Raw genomic sequence first — 15,505 nt, forward strand, 5'->3', positions numbered from 1 at the left:
ACTGGCTTAGAAGTTTTGATGTTTTCCTTTCTCCACTGAGAATGCAAGTTTGTTGCTAACATTTTGGGATGTTGCTTCCCCTTCCGCAGACTGGATGCCAGGCAAACCCCCTGACCTCACTCACTGGCTCCCTCGTGTGTTTGGCATTGTTTCAGATGAGCTCTTGCTATGTAGCCCTGTCTGGCCTGTAGCTTGCCGGGTAGACCAGGCTGACCTAGAGCTCAGAGATTCACCATTTCTGCCTCCCATGTGCCATAGGTGCCACCTTACCCGACCTTTTTTTTGTTTTTTTCAGTTTTTTCCGTTATTTTTAATGTGTATGAACGTTTTATCTGCATGTATGTGTGTCATATGCCTGCAGTGTGCCTCCTACCCAAGCCAGAGGAGGGCTTTGAGTCCCCTGGAACTGGAGTTACAAATGGTTGTGAGCTGCTGTGTGGGTGCTGGGATGGAACCTGGGTCCCCTGCAAGAGCTACCTGTGCTCAACACTGCGGCACACGTGGCTCTGGCCGCTCTGCTGCCGCTGCTGTTTTTCTTTTTTGTTTGGTTGTTGTTGTTTTCATTAATTTATTTATTCACTTTACATCCTGGCTACTCCCCATACCCACCCCTACCCCACAGCCTATTTTTCCTTTTTTGAGAGGTTCTCACTGTAGCTCAGGATGTCCTAGAGCTCACTTATGTAGACCAGGCTGATCTTGAATTTACAGAGATCCACTTGCCTCTCTGCCTTAATCCAAGTGCTAGGACTAAAGGTGCACACCACTATACTCAAGTAGGCTCCTCATTCTTATTCTTTTGTTTGCTTTTTCCACACAGGGTTTCTCTGTGTAACCCCTAGCTGTCATCTGTGGACCAGGCTGGCCTGACTCTCAGAGATTCACGCTTTCCTCTACCTCCCAAGTGCTGGAATAAACTACCACCAAGCGCATTCTTATTTTTAAATATGAGCAATCAAGGATTGCCAGAGATTTGGGGCAAGCTTCCAAGTTGGAAAAAAACAAAAACAAAAAAACTCAAGGGAAAGAGACAATTCAGGGGTAAGTGTGGGAAAGAGGAGGTATCTACAAAAGGATGATTATAAAAGACAAAATACTTAGGATCTGGAAAAAAAGACAAAAAACTTAAGATCTAGAAAGTAAACATGCTATTCAGCAAGCGATGATAAAGTTGGGAAAGGCTATAGGAAGACAAAATTACAAAAATAGATGTATAATAGACAAGGAAAATATATGAAAATCAGGAGAGCCAGGAGGTCCAGCAGCCCAGGGGAGCTCCAGTAACAAGGCAGGTAGGAGAAAGAAACTTAGCAGCCTGGTCTATAGAGTGAGCTCTGGGACAGCCAGGACCATGAGAGAAACCCTGTCCTGAAAAATCAAAACAGAAAAGAAAAGAAACGGAATGTATCAGAGACTGACACCAAGTGTTCTCAAACTTAGAAAGCTGAACACAGTGGCCAGAGACTACTCAACAGTTAAGAGCACTGGCTACTCTTCAGAGGACCCAGGTACCACCCTCAGCACCCAACATGGTGCCTCACAACCATCCACAGCTCCAGGTCCAGGAGATCTGATGCTCTCTTCAGAACCAAGGGCACCAGGCATATATGTCATGCCTATACATACACAAAGATAAAATATGCAGGCATGTAAAAAAAATTAAAAAATAAAAGTTTTTTTTCTTAAATTGAAAGTAGCTAGGCCTGGTGGTACATGCCTGTAATCCTGGCACTTGGGAGGTGAAGGCAGGAATATCAAGGATTCAGTCACCTGTGGGCTTATGGTTCTCATAGCCTTCTTTTTTTTTTATTTTTTTTTAAAAGATTCATTAATTGCCGGGCGGTGGTGGCGCACTCCTGTAATCCCAGCACTCTGGGAGGCAGAGGCAGGCAGATTTCTGAGTTCGAGGCCAGCCTGGTCTACAGAGTGAGTTCCAGGACAGCCAGGGCTACACAGAGAAACCCTGTCTCGAAAAAACCAAATCCAAAAAACCAAAAAAAAAAAAAAAAAAAAAAAAGATTCATTTATTATTATATGTAAGTACACTGTCGCTGTCTTCAGACACCCTAGAGAGGCCATTAGATCTCATTATGGATGGTCACCATGTGGTTGCTGGATTTTTTTTTTATTTCTTTAATAAGGGTTTCAACCTGCCTTCTAGCCCACCACCCAACAAAGGTAGTGGGGGAAGTGACCTGTTTAGAAATAGTTCTTTGGGGGAAATTCCAATCTTTATTGTTCTCAGTCTAGTCCACAAGCAAACACTAAATATAAACCAGACTCTGCCGTCCAGTTCACTTGGCAGTCACCACACATGAATCAGCAAGAGCAGTTCTATCCAGTCGGCCCAAGTCTGTGGAAGCGGCAAGAAGCCACAGGAATCTCATGAGAAGTTCTTTGGTGAGTTTCTGAAGTCACCACAGTGAACCCCAGCAAAGCAATGTAAGATGAACCAAGACATGCATGTAGTTAGCAGAGACTAGCGAGGCAGAGCAAGGCAAACGGTGCTCCAGCTGCCACTTTCTGTGGGGTCATATTTATACTCCTTCTAAACATCACACATCCTTTCACATGTCTGCTTTACCGAAACATCCATCCACCTGTGTGCCCCAGCACAACACCATTTGACATAGCTGACTTTCCAAAGAAACCAGAGGTTTGCACTTCAGGCACCCACATGTATGCAGAGTTCCAGTCAAGCCTGGGATGAATAAGACCCTGACTTTAAAAACAATAATGGGCTGGAGAGATGGCTCAGCAGTTAAGAGCACTGACTGCTCTTCCAGAGGTCCTGAGTTCAATTCCCAGCAATCACATGGTAGTTGGAGCCGGGTGGTGGTGGTGCACGCCTGTAATCCCAGCACTCTGGGAGGCAGAGGCAGGTGGATTTCTGAGTCCGAGGCCAGCCTGGTCTACAGAGTGAGTTCCAGGGACAGCCAGGGCTATACAGAGAAACCCTGTCTTGAAAAAAACCAAATCGCCGCCCCCCCAAAAAAGCCTCACATGGTAGCTGGATCTGATGCCCTCTTCTAGTGTTTCAGGACAGCTACAGTGTATTCATATACATAAAATAAATAAATAAATTAAAAACAACAACAACAAACAAAACAAAACCAGAAACTAAGTTGAAAATCATATACCTCTTGAATTCTAGCATACTGAATTTTGTTATTACTCTCTGTTTTGAGGCAGGGGTCAGATTTTATGGCCAGAACTATCCTGGAACTCACTATGAACCCTAGGATAGCCTTGAACTGGTGGCAATTCTCTCGATTCAGTTTCTCAAGGACCAAAGTTACAGGCTTGAGCCACTGTGCCATGTTCTAGTTTAAGGACTTCTAAGAAATACTAACTTTTCTGAACTTTTAAATTCCCAGGGTAAAAATCCCGAGTTCAAGGGTAGTCAGAGCTATGCAGTGAGATCCTTTCTCAAAATGAAGATATTTTGAAACATGCAAATTATCAAAATGGCTTCATCTTATACAGTGTTTCTTAAGTAACCACTGGAAGGGCTAAGAATGTGTTTCAACTGGTGGAGTGCTTATCTAGTGTGTGGATTAAAACTTTGTGTTTAATCCCCAGCACCACAAAAAAACAACTGGCAAAACTGTTGGGAGCTGTGTCCCCAGAGAACAAGGTGAAAGGGAAACTCCCTCTGGATCTCTGTGGGAGAGGAGAGGCCTGCAGCTACTGGAGACAACCCAGCCAGCCAGACCGGAAGCCTCCAGGCAACAAGACAGTAGAACTGAGTCTTAGCACATTAAATTGTGTGGAGGCTGCACGAAAAGAATGAACAATACATAAAGAATGCATAATAATCATAGAGAAAACTAACAAATGAAAACAAAAAATGAAAAGACCCCAACCAAAAATCCAAGGAAATGTAACCACACTGTAGCATCCACCCATTGTGCTACCTTTGGTTAAACGCCATTTAGTAACAACAAAGCTTCAGGTCTCCAGCTTCATGGATGGCTCTCTAGTGCTCCTCAACCTCGAACCTTGTGCTTTGCCATGGGCGGAGCCAGCGCCTCACTGTAGACTCTAACACATTTAGAGCTGGGACAGTTTCAGCCCAGTCCTCGCTCAGCTCCTTCAGCAGGCCTAAGAGTAGAACATTTAATAGTCATGTGTGAGGCCCAGCCCGAAATCCCATCCCCAGTACCACCACTCCCAAAATATCAAAAATAATTTAAATTGAAAATCCATTAAACATAATAAAAGCATAAACCTCACAAAGGACCTTTCTGACTTAGCCACCAGCTATGGAAGGCCTGTGGGCAGAGTTCTGCTGGAGGAGCTCACACTGCAGAGCACAGGAGGGGAGGAGGCAAACTCCCTGTCGCCCAAAATCTATAATTATCTCTAAATGCATTCATTTACTTTAAAATTATTTTCTGGAGAGGCTGGCTTAGGGCTCAATGAGTAGAACCCTGGGGCAGCCCATGCATGAAGGTTTAATCCCCACTTCTGTTTTTTCACTTTTTTTTTGTTAAAGTTAACTTTCGTTCTGATGAGATGACCTAGTAGGAGAAGCACCTAGCCTGGTAACCTCAGTTCAAACCCCTAACCCCTGCAGGGAGGAAGACAGAGACCCTAGAGCTGTCCTCTGACCTGCACTTGTGTGCATGAATGCATCCACTCACACTCTCACATGCCAAGAGTAAATATAAACACTTAAAGTAAAACAGAATTGCGCTCTAGTATATAAGCTTCAAGAGGACAGGGATGGACACGCCCTCAGACTGACCAGTGCCTGAGCAGGGTTCAGAACTGAGGGAGGAAGGGAGGAGGGAAGGAAGGGAGGGAAGGAAGGGAGGAAAGGAGAGAGGTTGGAAGGAAGGAAGGAAGGAAGGAAGGAAGGAAGGAAGGAAGGAAGGAAGGAAGGAGGGAGGGAGGAGCATGAGAACCCAACACCGTTTTACATTTTTCTAGCCCTTGAGTCTGGCTGTCTCTGAGCAGTGAAAGTCAGGACCACTTAGCCACAAAACAAAAATTTGGAGAAGAAATTCAAGTCTTGGACTTGTTTGTCCACTTAAAGGGCCTCTTTCTGTCTGTCTCTGTCTCTGTCTCTCCCTCTGTCTCTGTCTCTTTCCCTCCCTCTTCCCTCCCTCCCTTCCTCCCGATTTATTTTATGTATATGAGTATTTTGCCTGCATGTATGTATGTGTACCACGTGTGTGCCTGGGGCCGGGGAATGTCAGAAGAGGCTGTCAGATCCCTTGGAGCAGTTGTGAGCCATCATGTAGGTTCTAGAAACCAAACACCACAGTTGCTCTGCAGAAGCAGCAAGTACTCTTAACTACTGAGCCATCTCTCCAGCCCCTTAAAAGCTCCGACTGGTTCCTTTTCCAGACTGCATTTGACAGTAGAAAGGAAAGAGAAGTGGCCAGAGGTTCCTCTGCATGGGTCCTCTGCTTAACCTAGGTAGAGCTAAAGGATAATAATAGGGCAGCACCCAAGCCTGCCTTGGGGACAGGCTGAACACACACGTGATGGCAGCAGGTGACAGGAAAGTGTCACCTAAAAATGGAAAAGATTGGCTCACTGAGTAAGATCACAGGCTGCTCTTCCAGCACCACATGCTGTCTGTAACTCCAGATCCAGAGGATCTGGTGCCCTTTTCTGGCCTCTGTGGATGTAGCAGAATTTCTGAAAAGCCATTGCACTTGGGGTTTACTCTGGAGTAATGGCCATTTAGCCTTGAAGTCATCTCTTGTAAGTATCAGTGATCGTTTTCTGAAAAGTATGGAGTTGCTCTTTCTTGGGAATTTCAGAACTTTAGCATAACCTCAGTCATAAGACATTCCTAGCAAATCTGGAATTCATATAATGACTATGTTTGCTTAGGTAATGGTTCCTTAAGACAACTCCTAGCTCTGATAAGACATTTTGATATGGAGGAATTGACTTGCCAAACTGCCATTTGTGTAACAGTCAGTAAAAAGTACTTCAGGTAGTGTTCATTCAGAACTGATCCCCTAAAGCCTAAACCCAGCCTCCAGTGTCTCTGAATTGCTCTATGTAACCCATGTGGGCACCAGGCATGTGGGTGGTACACAGAATGCAAACAAGCAGGTTGTCCAGGGGGTGGAGTCACCCGCCTTTAATCCTGGCACTCAGGGAGGTGGAGCAAACAGATCTCTGGGTTCGAGGCCAGCCTGGCCTACAGAATTCCAGGACAGCTAAGGCTACACACAGAGAAACCCTGTCTTAAAAAACAAAACAACAGGGACTGGAGAGATGGCTCAGAGGTTAAAAGCACTGAGGTCCTGAGTTTAATTCCAGCAACCACATAGTGGCTCACAACCGTCTGTAATGCGACCCAGTGCCCTCTTCTGGTAGACAGCAACTGTGTATTCAAATACATAAAATAAATACATCTAAAAAAGGTATAGAGTTTTGTGAGAATTAGAAAGGCAGACACCAAATTCCTTTGTTTCTAAAAATTGTGTGTGTGTGTGTGTGTGTGTGTGTGTGTGTAGTTCAATCCCTCTGGCCCAAAGTCTTTTCTTTTTCAAGAGAGTTTAACTTTCCAGAGTGAAGCAGGGCTCTGAGGGACAGACATGTTAGGTCTGGGCATGAGGAGAAGGGGGTGGCCACACCCACTCCAACAAGGCCACACCTCCTAGTTGTGCCACTCCCTGGCATATCCAAACCTTCACACCCACTCTACCCACCACATACACAAAGGACTTTGAGGCCACCTGGGCCAGATCCCTACTATCTATAATATTGGGAAACTGAGGCTAAGCTTAGCAAAGATCTCAAGAGGAGCACTGGCAGGGGGTACTCAAGCACTCGGCTCCTGGCATCCGATCACAGTCTGTTGCCTCTGTCTCAGACTCAGCCAAGTCTCTCTGCTGTCACATCCTGCCTAGCCCTGAGCCTCTGCCACCGTGCTCTCAAGCAGCCATCACCTCATCCATTCAGGTTGGGGAAGGTGGCCGGGCTCTTGAGAGCAGTAGAGAGGCATGGCATGGATATGCTTGCCTGACCCAAACCAGACAGCCCGTAAAATATTTATTGGCTTGTGCTAGAGAGTCACTCTCGGTTTGAAAAGACACAATCTCTTGGGAGACTGGCACTCTAAAGAGTTATTGACAAGTGTGAACTGAACGACAGACCGAATGTGTTGAGGGTCTGAGTTAAGCAGGCAGGCATGCTGTGCTGCCACGGTATGGCGAAGAAGACTGAGGAATGTGACTGGATGCGAGGGTGGAGGGAAGGGCTTGGGAGTAAGAGAGCAGCTAACGGGGCGGGCATACACGCACACCCACTCCCTCTGTTTAGCACTGGCCTGTTCTTCAGAGGATGCTGGTGTGGACAAGGACCACGGATGCTTCTGCCTAATGCCTTACCAGATGGCTCGTTGTGGAAAGGTCCTTGCTGCGGAAGCACATCGGCACAAGTTCAGCTTCTGAGACCCACAGCAGCAGGAACTAACTCCACAACGTTGTGCTCCAATGCCCGTGTGTCCAGTGAAGCACACAGTCACATACTCACAGGCAGGCTCTCCTGGGGAGAATACAGACTCCTCCAGAGTACCTGGGTTTGATCCCCAGTACCCACACGGCAGTTCACTATTTCTCAAGTTCCAGGTGATCACATGCCCTCTTCTGGCCTCGCTGAGGACCAGGCATACATGCAGAAAAAAACACCTGAATACATTAAATAAATATTCTTTAAAAAGAAAAATGGGCCGGGCGGTGTTGGCGCACGCCTGTAATCCCAGCACTCTGGGAGGCAGAGGCAGGCGGATTTCTGAGTTTGAGGCCAGCCTGGTCTACAGAGTGAGTTCCAGGACAGCCAGGGCTGTACAGAGAAACCCTGTCTCGACAAAACCAAATCCAAAAAAAAAAAAAAAAAAAACAAACAAAAAAGAAAGAAAAAAAAAGAAAGAAAGAAAGATGGAAAGCACTATTAAAAGCAGCTTGCCTAAGAAAGGCTTTTACTACCTTCCAGAACCTAAACGCTACATCAAGGCGCTGTGCAGCTCTGCAGCTTATAGTCTTCACTATGCGCTCAAGGCCTACTCACCCTTACAGCACTCAATATAGTGGAAACATCCTGGGCTTTTTTATTTAAGACAAGATCTCACAGCTGGGCAGTCACAGTGCACACTTTTAATCCCAGCAAGCAAATCTCTGATTTTGAGGCCACCCAGGTTTACAGAGTGAGTTTCAGAACAGTCAGGGATATTACACAGAGAAACCCTGTCTTGAAACCAGTCCCCTACTCTACCCCCACAAAAAAATATATCTCACTTTATAGCCTAGGCTGGCCACAAACTTTCTCTGCAGTGCTGAGATTACACGTGTATCTCACTGTTGTGGGGTATCCATCCACCAGGGAAGACTGCTCAGATATCAGTTTAAGCCAATACAAAGTCTTCATTAGTTGGCCAGCAACTACCCTGGGTGGTCAGGATCCCAGTGTAGCCCTGAGCCTTTCTCGGTGAGCTTTTAAGCACCAGAAAACATGTCCTGAGCTGACATACTTCAGTTAACAAGAACAGTTAGCTAGCAGCAGAACTACAGAAGCCAAAGAGAAAGGTTAGTGCATGTAGAGACTTTCCCACCACTGCGGACTTTGCCAGCAGAGTAGGCCTTCGGTGTCAGTGTTGGCAGGTGGCACTGTCTAGTTGTCAGGCTCTTCAGCCTGAATGATGGCGTCATGGCGTCAGCTGTGCTAAGGTCTGGGGGCCTGTTGCAGTCATCACACCCTGCTAACCCGACTAACCAATCACCTTTCTTTTCTTTTCTGTTTTTCTTAATATGTGTATGAGTACACTGTTGTTGTCTTCAGACAACATAAAAGGGTATCAAACCCCATTACAGATGTTTGAAGGCCACCATGCAGTTGTTGGGAATTGAACTCAGGACCTCTGGAAGAGCAGTCAATGCTTTTAACAGCTGAGCCATCTCTCCAGCCCCGACCTTTCTTTTTTAGACAAGTTATTACGTAGCTAGTCTGAGCTTACTATTTAGACCAGGCTGGCCTCAAATTAAAAAAATACTACCTGCCTCTACCTCTGAAGTGCTGGGACTGAAGGTGGGCCCACCATGCCCAGCACCAATCTTTTCACAGTGGTTTTGGTTTTGGTTGTGAGGCAGTGTGGAGGATCCAGTCCAGGGCCTAAGCAGGCCCTCCACCACCATGCGTAGGTACTAATGACAAAGCCATCAAAACCAAACTGCGGGAATGTGAAGTCCGGCACTGCTAACTTACTGTTGACGTGCCTTAACTTCTCAGTTTCCTTCTCTGTAGAGCAGGGATGACCGATATAATATTACCTCCTCCGAAAGGCTGCTCTGGTTAGATACATGGACTGCTGAATCCGGCTGCCCTATCCACTCCATTCCCCAGGCTCATCTTTACCCAGGAGTCCTTCTTGTGCCCTTATAACAAATTGGATTTACTTACTAAAGTGTTCTCCTTTTTTTGTTTTGTGTTGCTGAGACAGGGTCTCAAAAAGCCCAGGCTGGCCTTAAATTTTCTCAGTGTAGTTGAGGCTCTCCGTGAACTTTTGATCCTCCTGTCTCAGCCTCCCAGGTGATAAGGATTACAAGTGTGCACCACACCTGCTTCAGATTCCCTTGCTTGGTTTAAACCAGTTCAGAATTGTATCTGCTGCAGGTGCTCTCTGTGAAGTGCTGACAAGGCCCATTGTGTAAGCAGGCCTCAACACACCCACGCCTCCTCCCAGAGCCTCTGAACTGCCCTCACTTTTCTCACTATCACAAATAAAACTGTGATAGTCTTCACATTTCTGCCTCTCTAGATAAACGCACTAGGTTGCCAGAGGCACTTATCTGCACCTAACAGGAAATCACTACACCTTTGGGTTTTACTTATGAATTTGGTGCTAGCATTTGACCCAAGGTTCCCTTGCATGCAAACCTCTACCACTAAGCTACACCCATTCTCTTCTCCGGTCCTAGTGTCTAAAATCTGACTCTTTCTTCTACTTTCTTTTTCTTTCATTTCTATAAAACTGCAAGCCCTTTCTAAAGTGGAGAACAGAAAGAGTGACTATAACTGATGTAATAACAAACAGTCCTCTGTACATAAAGAGCTCTCGCCGTGCCTCATGCCTATAATTTCAGTGTTTAGAAGGTGATGCAGGGGGATTGGCATGAGTTTGACAGTACCCTGAGCTACATAGTGAGTTCCAGGGTTATAAGGTGATAGCCTGCCTCAAAAACTCAAACCAACTGAACCAACAGAACAACCCCTCTTCTTGGGTAACCCCATTCCTGTCATGATCAAATGACTGACTGGGATTTTTCAGATTGGAAAATCTGAAGAGATAGGGTTGCTCCGTGGACTGGGTGCAGAACTTGCCTAAGAAGGTCAAGGCTCTGGGTTCGATTCTGGAACCTTTAGAAATGGGAAAGGGAGTGAAACCCTATCACAACGTTGATCCTCTTGCAGAGGGATCAAGGTTTGGTACCTCAGAACCACTGATAACTCTAGCTCCCGGGAATTTGGCATATCTGACCTTTGCCAACAACTGCACTCATGCACACACACCCAATGCACATACCTGGACACATCATTTTCTTTATAGATTTTTTTTTTTAATTTGTTTTTTTCCGAGACAGAGTTTCTCTGTATCGTCCTGGCTGTCCTGGAACTCACTCTGTAGACCAGGCTGGCCTCGAATTCAGAAATCTGCCTGCCTCTGCCTCCCAGAGTGCTGGGATTACAGGCGTGTGCTACCACCGCCCGGCTTCTTTGTAGATCGTAAGGAGAAAGAAAAATCTTCCGTGTCTGGAAAGATGGCTCCAAGGATAAGAGCACTTGTTGCTCTTGCAGAGGACCTCGGTTCTGGTCCCAGTTCCCACTGGCATTTTACAGCTGTCTATAACTTCAGTTGCAGGGGATCCGACATCTTCTTCTGGCACCCGGTACACGTGTGGTCCAATGACATACATGCAAATACGCGGGAAGAGAGAGAGGATAAGAGAGAGAATAAAACAAATTAGTCTTTAAAAGGCTTCAAAACCTAGCCAATGTAAACGTGTTTGGTGTCCTCTTGTGCTTTGTGTAAGACTATGATAGTGATCCACGAGGCAGAGTCCATTCCCAACTACCTGCCACAAATCTCAGTGTCATATATTCTATACATATATAAAGAGGAGGAATGCCTTCCTCTCCCTGTAGGATTACTTCCAATCATTGGAATCCACTGGGGTAGGACGCAGAAATGGGTTACAAAGCCTGCGTCCTCTTCTGGAAGTCTGCATTTTTTCTCATCAGCCTCTTTCAAATTGTGTGAAGATTGTCTACGTGAAATGACACACGCTGGGTCCTTGTAGGGTTTTTGCTCCCAGTGGACCCGACTCCTCCGCGCTTACCATTTCACTTTGGCGCCATCTGGTGCCCATTAAGCAAGCAACGTCGCATTAGGCTCTTTTCCATGAATTCGTACCTTTCCCTTTAAGAAGTTTCGCCTGAACGGAAGAACTCGAGGGCACTGACGGAGCAAATACACTTGAAACTCCCTTCAGGTTGGTCCAGGCCGGAGAAGGGGCGGGCCGTAGCAAAAAAAAAAAAAATCCATGTATATGATTGGATCCTCCTCCGGCTCCGCCCCGGGGATGCACTGAGGAACCGTGATTGGTCGGAACCCTGAAGGCGAGCTTGGCGCGGGGTTTGCTCCCGCGCGGCGGGACTGGTGGGCAGAATGTCCACCGCTGGTGACGGTGAGCGCGGTAATGTGGGTCAAGAAGATGCTGCTGCTGCCGGCCCGTTCAGATTCAGCCCGGAGCCCACGCTTGAGGACATGTAAGCAGTCCTTGTCTGCCCTCAGGTGGAGAAATTAACCTTTTTGTTGTAATGAGGAGGGTCCCTCCACGTGGTCCGCAAGAACAACATGCCGGAGTCCTTCCGGGCCCTCCTGGCTGACCGCTGGAGAGCCTAGCTAAACCTTGTGTGCACAGTGCACACCTGAGGCCGGGGAAGTTGGGTGACGCCCCCTGGGCATGTAAGTACCAACCTTTAATACAACCTTGGAGAGATAACAGAGGTCTGATAGTACCTCTGCACTCCAGGAGTGATGGGTAGTTGGACCGGGGAAGCTGAGGTAGAAAGGTTTTTTTTTTTTTTTTTTTTTTTTCCTTGCAGAATGTCAAGGAAGGCCCCAGTGGGCAGTGTCTCAAAACTGCATCCTGTGATTTAGCTAGACCTAGGTGTGAGGAGATAGGGACGCTAAGGTGGAGTACCAGAAGAAGTAGCAGTAGGAAAATGGAATAATAAGGGTGTTGCTAAATTTGGCTTGAGGTTAAAATCTGTACTGGGGCAGGTTCATTTCCTGACGATAAGAAAGTCTTGTTAGAGCTGGAGAGAAGGCTTAGTGGTTAAGAGCACTGACTGCTCTTTCAGAGGTCCTGAGTTCAATTCCCAGCAACCACATGGTGTCTCACATCCATCTGTAATGGGATCTGATGCATTCTTCTGGTGTGTCTGAGAAGAGTGACAGTGTACTCACATACATAAAATAAGTAAAAAGTAAATAAATAAATAATCATTAAGAAGAAAGTCTTGTTAAAAGGTAGTAACTTACGGACATCCAAGACATTTGACTGTAGGATTCCTATTCCCACGCTCCTAGATGCATGCTGGGTACTGCATCCTTAACCCTGAGACTTGACCCTCCACCATTCACTTTATTCCAGCCGACGCCTCCATGCGGAGTTTGCTGCTGAGCGGGACTGGGAGCAGTTCCACCAGCCTCGGAACCTGCTGCTAGCCTTGGTGGGAGAAGTGGGCGAGCTGGCAGAACTCTTGTGAGTAGGTGGGAGGCTTCCTGGAAGAGGCTGTTTTGGGGGTGGGGAGAGAGTGTATTTGAGCCTCAAAAACTGTGGTTGGTTTTCTTTTCTTTTTTTCCTTACTGCTGTATTCTGTACTGCTGGGGATACAGAAGATGACAGGTGAGTCCCAGCCCTGTCGGGCACTGGGAAGATTTTCCAGGGAGAGTGGAGTGTAGAGGCAGTGAGGCAGACCGAGGTCTAAGAAGAAGAGTTGTCAGCAGGGCTGTGGTGGTGCTGGGCTTTAGTCCCAGTATGCAGGAGGCAGGCGGGTGCATACTTTGAGGCCAGCCTGCTCTGCAGCATAAATTTCAGGGCAGCCAGGGGTACACAGAGAAACTTTGTCTCAAAGGAAAAAAAGTGTGATGGGGGGACAGTTGTCTCCAGCATTTCACCTCTCTGTCGGGCTGAGATAAGGAATGTTAAAAGGTGGTCTGCCAGACAGGGGCCTTTCTTTACAGAGGCAGTGCCTGGGTTCAGTTCCCAGCACCCCTGTGTCAGCTTACAACCTCCCATAACTCCAGTTTCAGGGGATCTGACACTCTCTCTGGCCGTGAAGGCTCCTGCATAGTACACATGCAAACAGGCGCTTACATATATCTGCAGAATAAATCTCTTTTTTAAAAAATGATGAGGCAAGAAAGGGCAGGTTAAATTCTGGAGAGGGCAGGCCATTCCTTTTTTTACAGATGAATTAGCAGCAGTTGTGAGCTAGGTCATCTGGAACCAAATGATGGGGCCTCCTCCATTCCTCGTGGAAGCAGACAGATAATACAATCTTAAGTGACCTGGAACCATGACAAGGAAAATCAAGTCAAGCGTCTCTCCTGTTCTCTTTCCAGCCAGTGGAAGCCGGATGCAGAGCCTGGTCCTCAAGCATGGCCTCCGAAGGAGAGAGCAGCCCTTCAAGAGGAGCTTAGTGATGTCCTCATCTACCTGGTGGCATTAGCAGCTCGCTGTCATGTGGATTTACCTCAAGCAGTAATCTCCAAAATGAACACCAACCGCCAACGTTACCCAGTCCACCTGTCCCGAGGTTCTTCTTGCAAGTACACAGACTTGCCCCGTGGGGCCATCTCTGAAACCCAGGCTGTGGGGGCTGGGGACCCTGCCTCTGAGCTGAGGAACCAGGCTTCTGCCTAGAAACATGGTCTGGTCTTAGTAAATCATAGGTCTGGGCCCGAGTGTTTGCTCTCGAAATAAAATAACTTAAGGCAACAACATCTGGATTTTTCTTGAATAGCTAGACCGAATATCTCAAACTCTGCAGAGAAGCAGGGTTCTGTCCAGTGTAACTAACAGTTGCTGTTTTGCCTGCAGGAGAGGGCAGGCAGTAAATACGGGCCTCGAGTCTTTGGTGAGTGCAGAATACAGCTCCTTTCCTTGGCCCACTTTTAAAGATGCCCCCCCTTACCTGGCCAACTCCTGTTCTTCCTTACAGCTAGGTGGTGCCAAATGTACCAAGTTTGTCAGTTGTGAGAGTACATGATGTCCCTGAGACACCTAAGACTGCCTCCCAAAAAGTGAGGTACTGCAAAGAAACCAGGGGTAGCCATGTGCTGATTGGGTGCCTCCTCCTCTAATGACCCTCATGCCTTCCCAGGTAAAAGAATTCATCCGATTAAAAATGGCTTAGTTTGAGGCTGGAGAGATGGCTCAGTGGTTAAGACCATTAGCTGCTTGCGCTTCCAGAGATCTTGAGTTCAAATCCCAGCACCTGCATGGTGGCTCACAACCATCTGTAGTGGGATCTGATGCCCTTTCTGGCACACAGATGTAAACGCAGTAGAGAATTAATACACAAAATTAATCTTTTTTTTTTTAAGGCTTAGTTTTACATTCCCACCCCACTGAATATTTTAACATTTAATTTTACTCCCTCCTTTGTCCCTGTATTTAATCAAATCTGTACCGTGGAGCTGGAGAGATTGCTCAGCAGTTAAATGCCTTTGTGTACTTGCTGCCTTTTTTATTTTATTTTTTATTTATTTATTTATTATCTTTTGTTGAGACAAGGTCTCTATGTATTATTGACTAACCTGGAACTTGCTATGTAGACCGGGCTGGCCTTGGACTCACAGAGATCCATCTGCCTCTGCCACCCAAGTGCCGAGATTACAGGCATGCACCACTCCACGTAGCCTGGTGCTCCCTCAGAGGACTGTTGCCAGTGTCCACATCATGCAGCTTGCAAATGCAAGCGCTGGCTCCAAATCTTACTCCATCTTCTTGATTTGATTGGCACCTGCATTCAAGTATGCACAAATCCACACTTTAAAAAGAGAAATAGTACTTCCAGGCTTACAAGATGGCTCCTCAAGTAAAGTACTTGCCATCAAGACCAATGACCTGGGGCTGGAGAGATGGCTCTGTGGTTAAGAGCACTGATTGCTCTTCCGAAGGTCCTGAGTTCAAATCCCAGCAACCACATGGTGGCTCACAACCATCTGTAATAAAGATCTGACCCCCTCTTCTGGTGTGTTTGAAGACAGCTACAGTGTACTTACATATAATAAAGAAATCTTTAAAAAAAAAAAAAAACAATGACCCAAGCTATTCCAGAGATCCACAGGTAGAGGGAGAAAACCAATTCCTGCAAGTTGCCCTCTGTCTCTACCCTCCACACATACACACATACCATCACTCACCGACCTCCCCCCCCCCAATAACTTTTAAATCTCTTTTGGGGG

The 15,505-nt window shown here is 46.7% G+C and overlaps 2 protein-coding genes across 3 annotated transcripts in view; both read left to right on the forward strand.

Annotated features, from left to right (window-relative positions):
- Septin1 (septin 1) overlaps window positions 1-15,505 on the forward strand; it is a 502,205-nt gene that overhangs the window by 447,273 nt on the left and 39,427 nt on the right. The window lies entirely within an intron of this gene.
- Dctpp1 (dCTP pyrophosphatase 1) lies at window positions 11,619-14,036 on the forward strand. The gene is made up of 3 exons (XM_052198466.1): window positions 11,619-11,793; window positions 12,684-12,794; window positions 13,658-14,036. The coding sequence occupies exons 1-3, from the start codon at window positions 11,693-11,695 to the stop codon at window positions 13,956-13,958; spliced, it is 513 nt and encodes a 170-aa protein (XP_052054426.1). The 5' UTR covers window positions 11,619-11,692; the 3' UTR covers window positions 13,959-14,036.

Source organism: Apodemus sylvaticus, chromosome 1, assembly GCF_947179515.1.
Source record: "Apodemus sylvaticus chromosome 1, mApoSyl1.1, whole genome shotgun sequence".
Lineage (NCBI taxonomy): Eukaryota > Metazoa > Chordata > Mammalia > Rodentia > Muridae > Apodemus > Apodemus sylvaticus.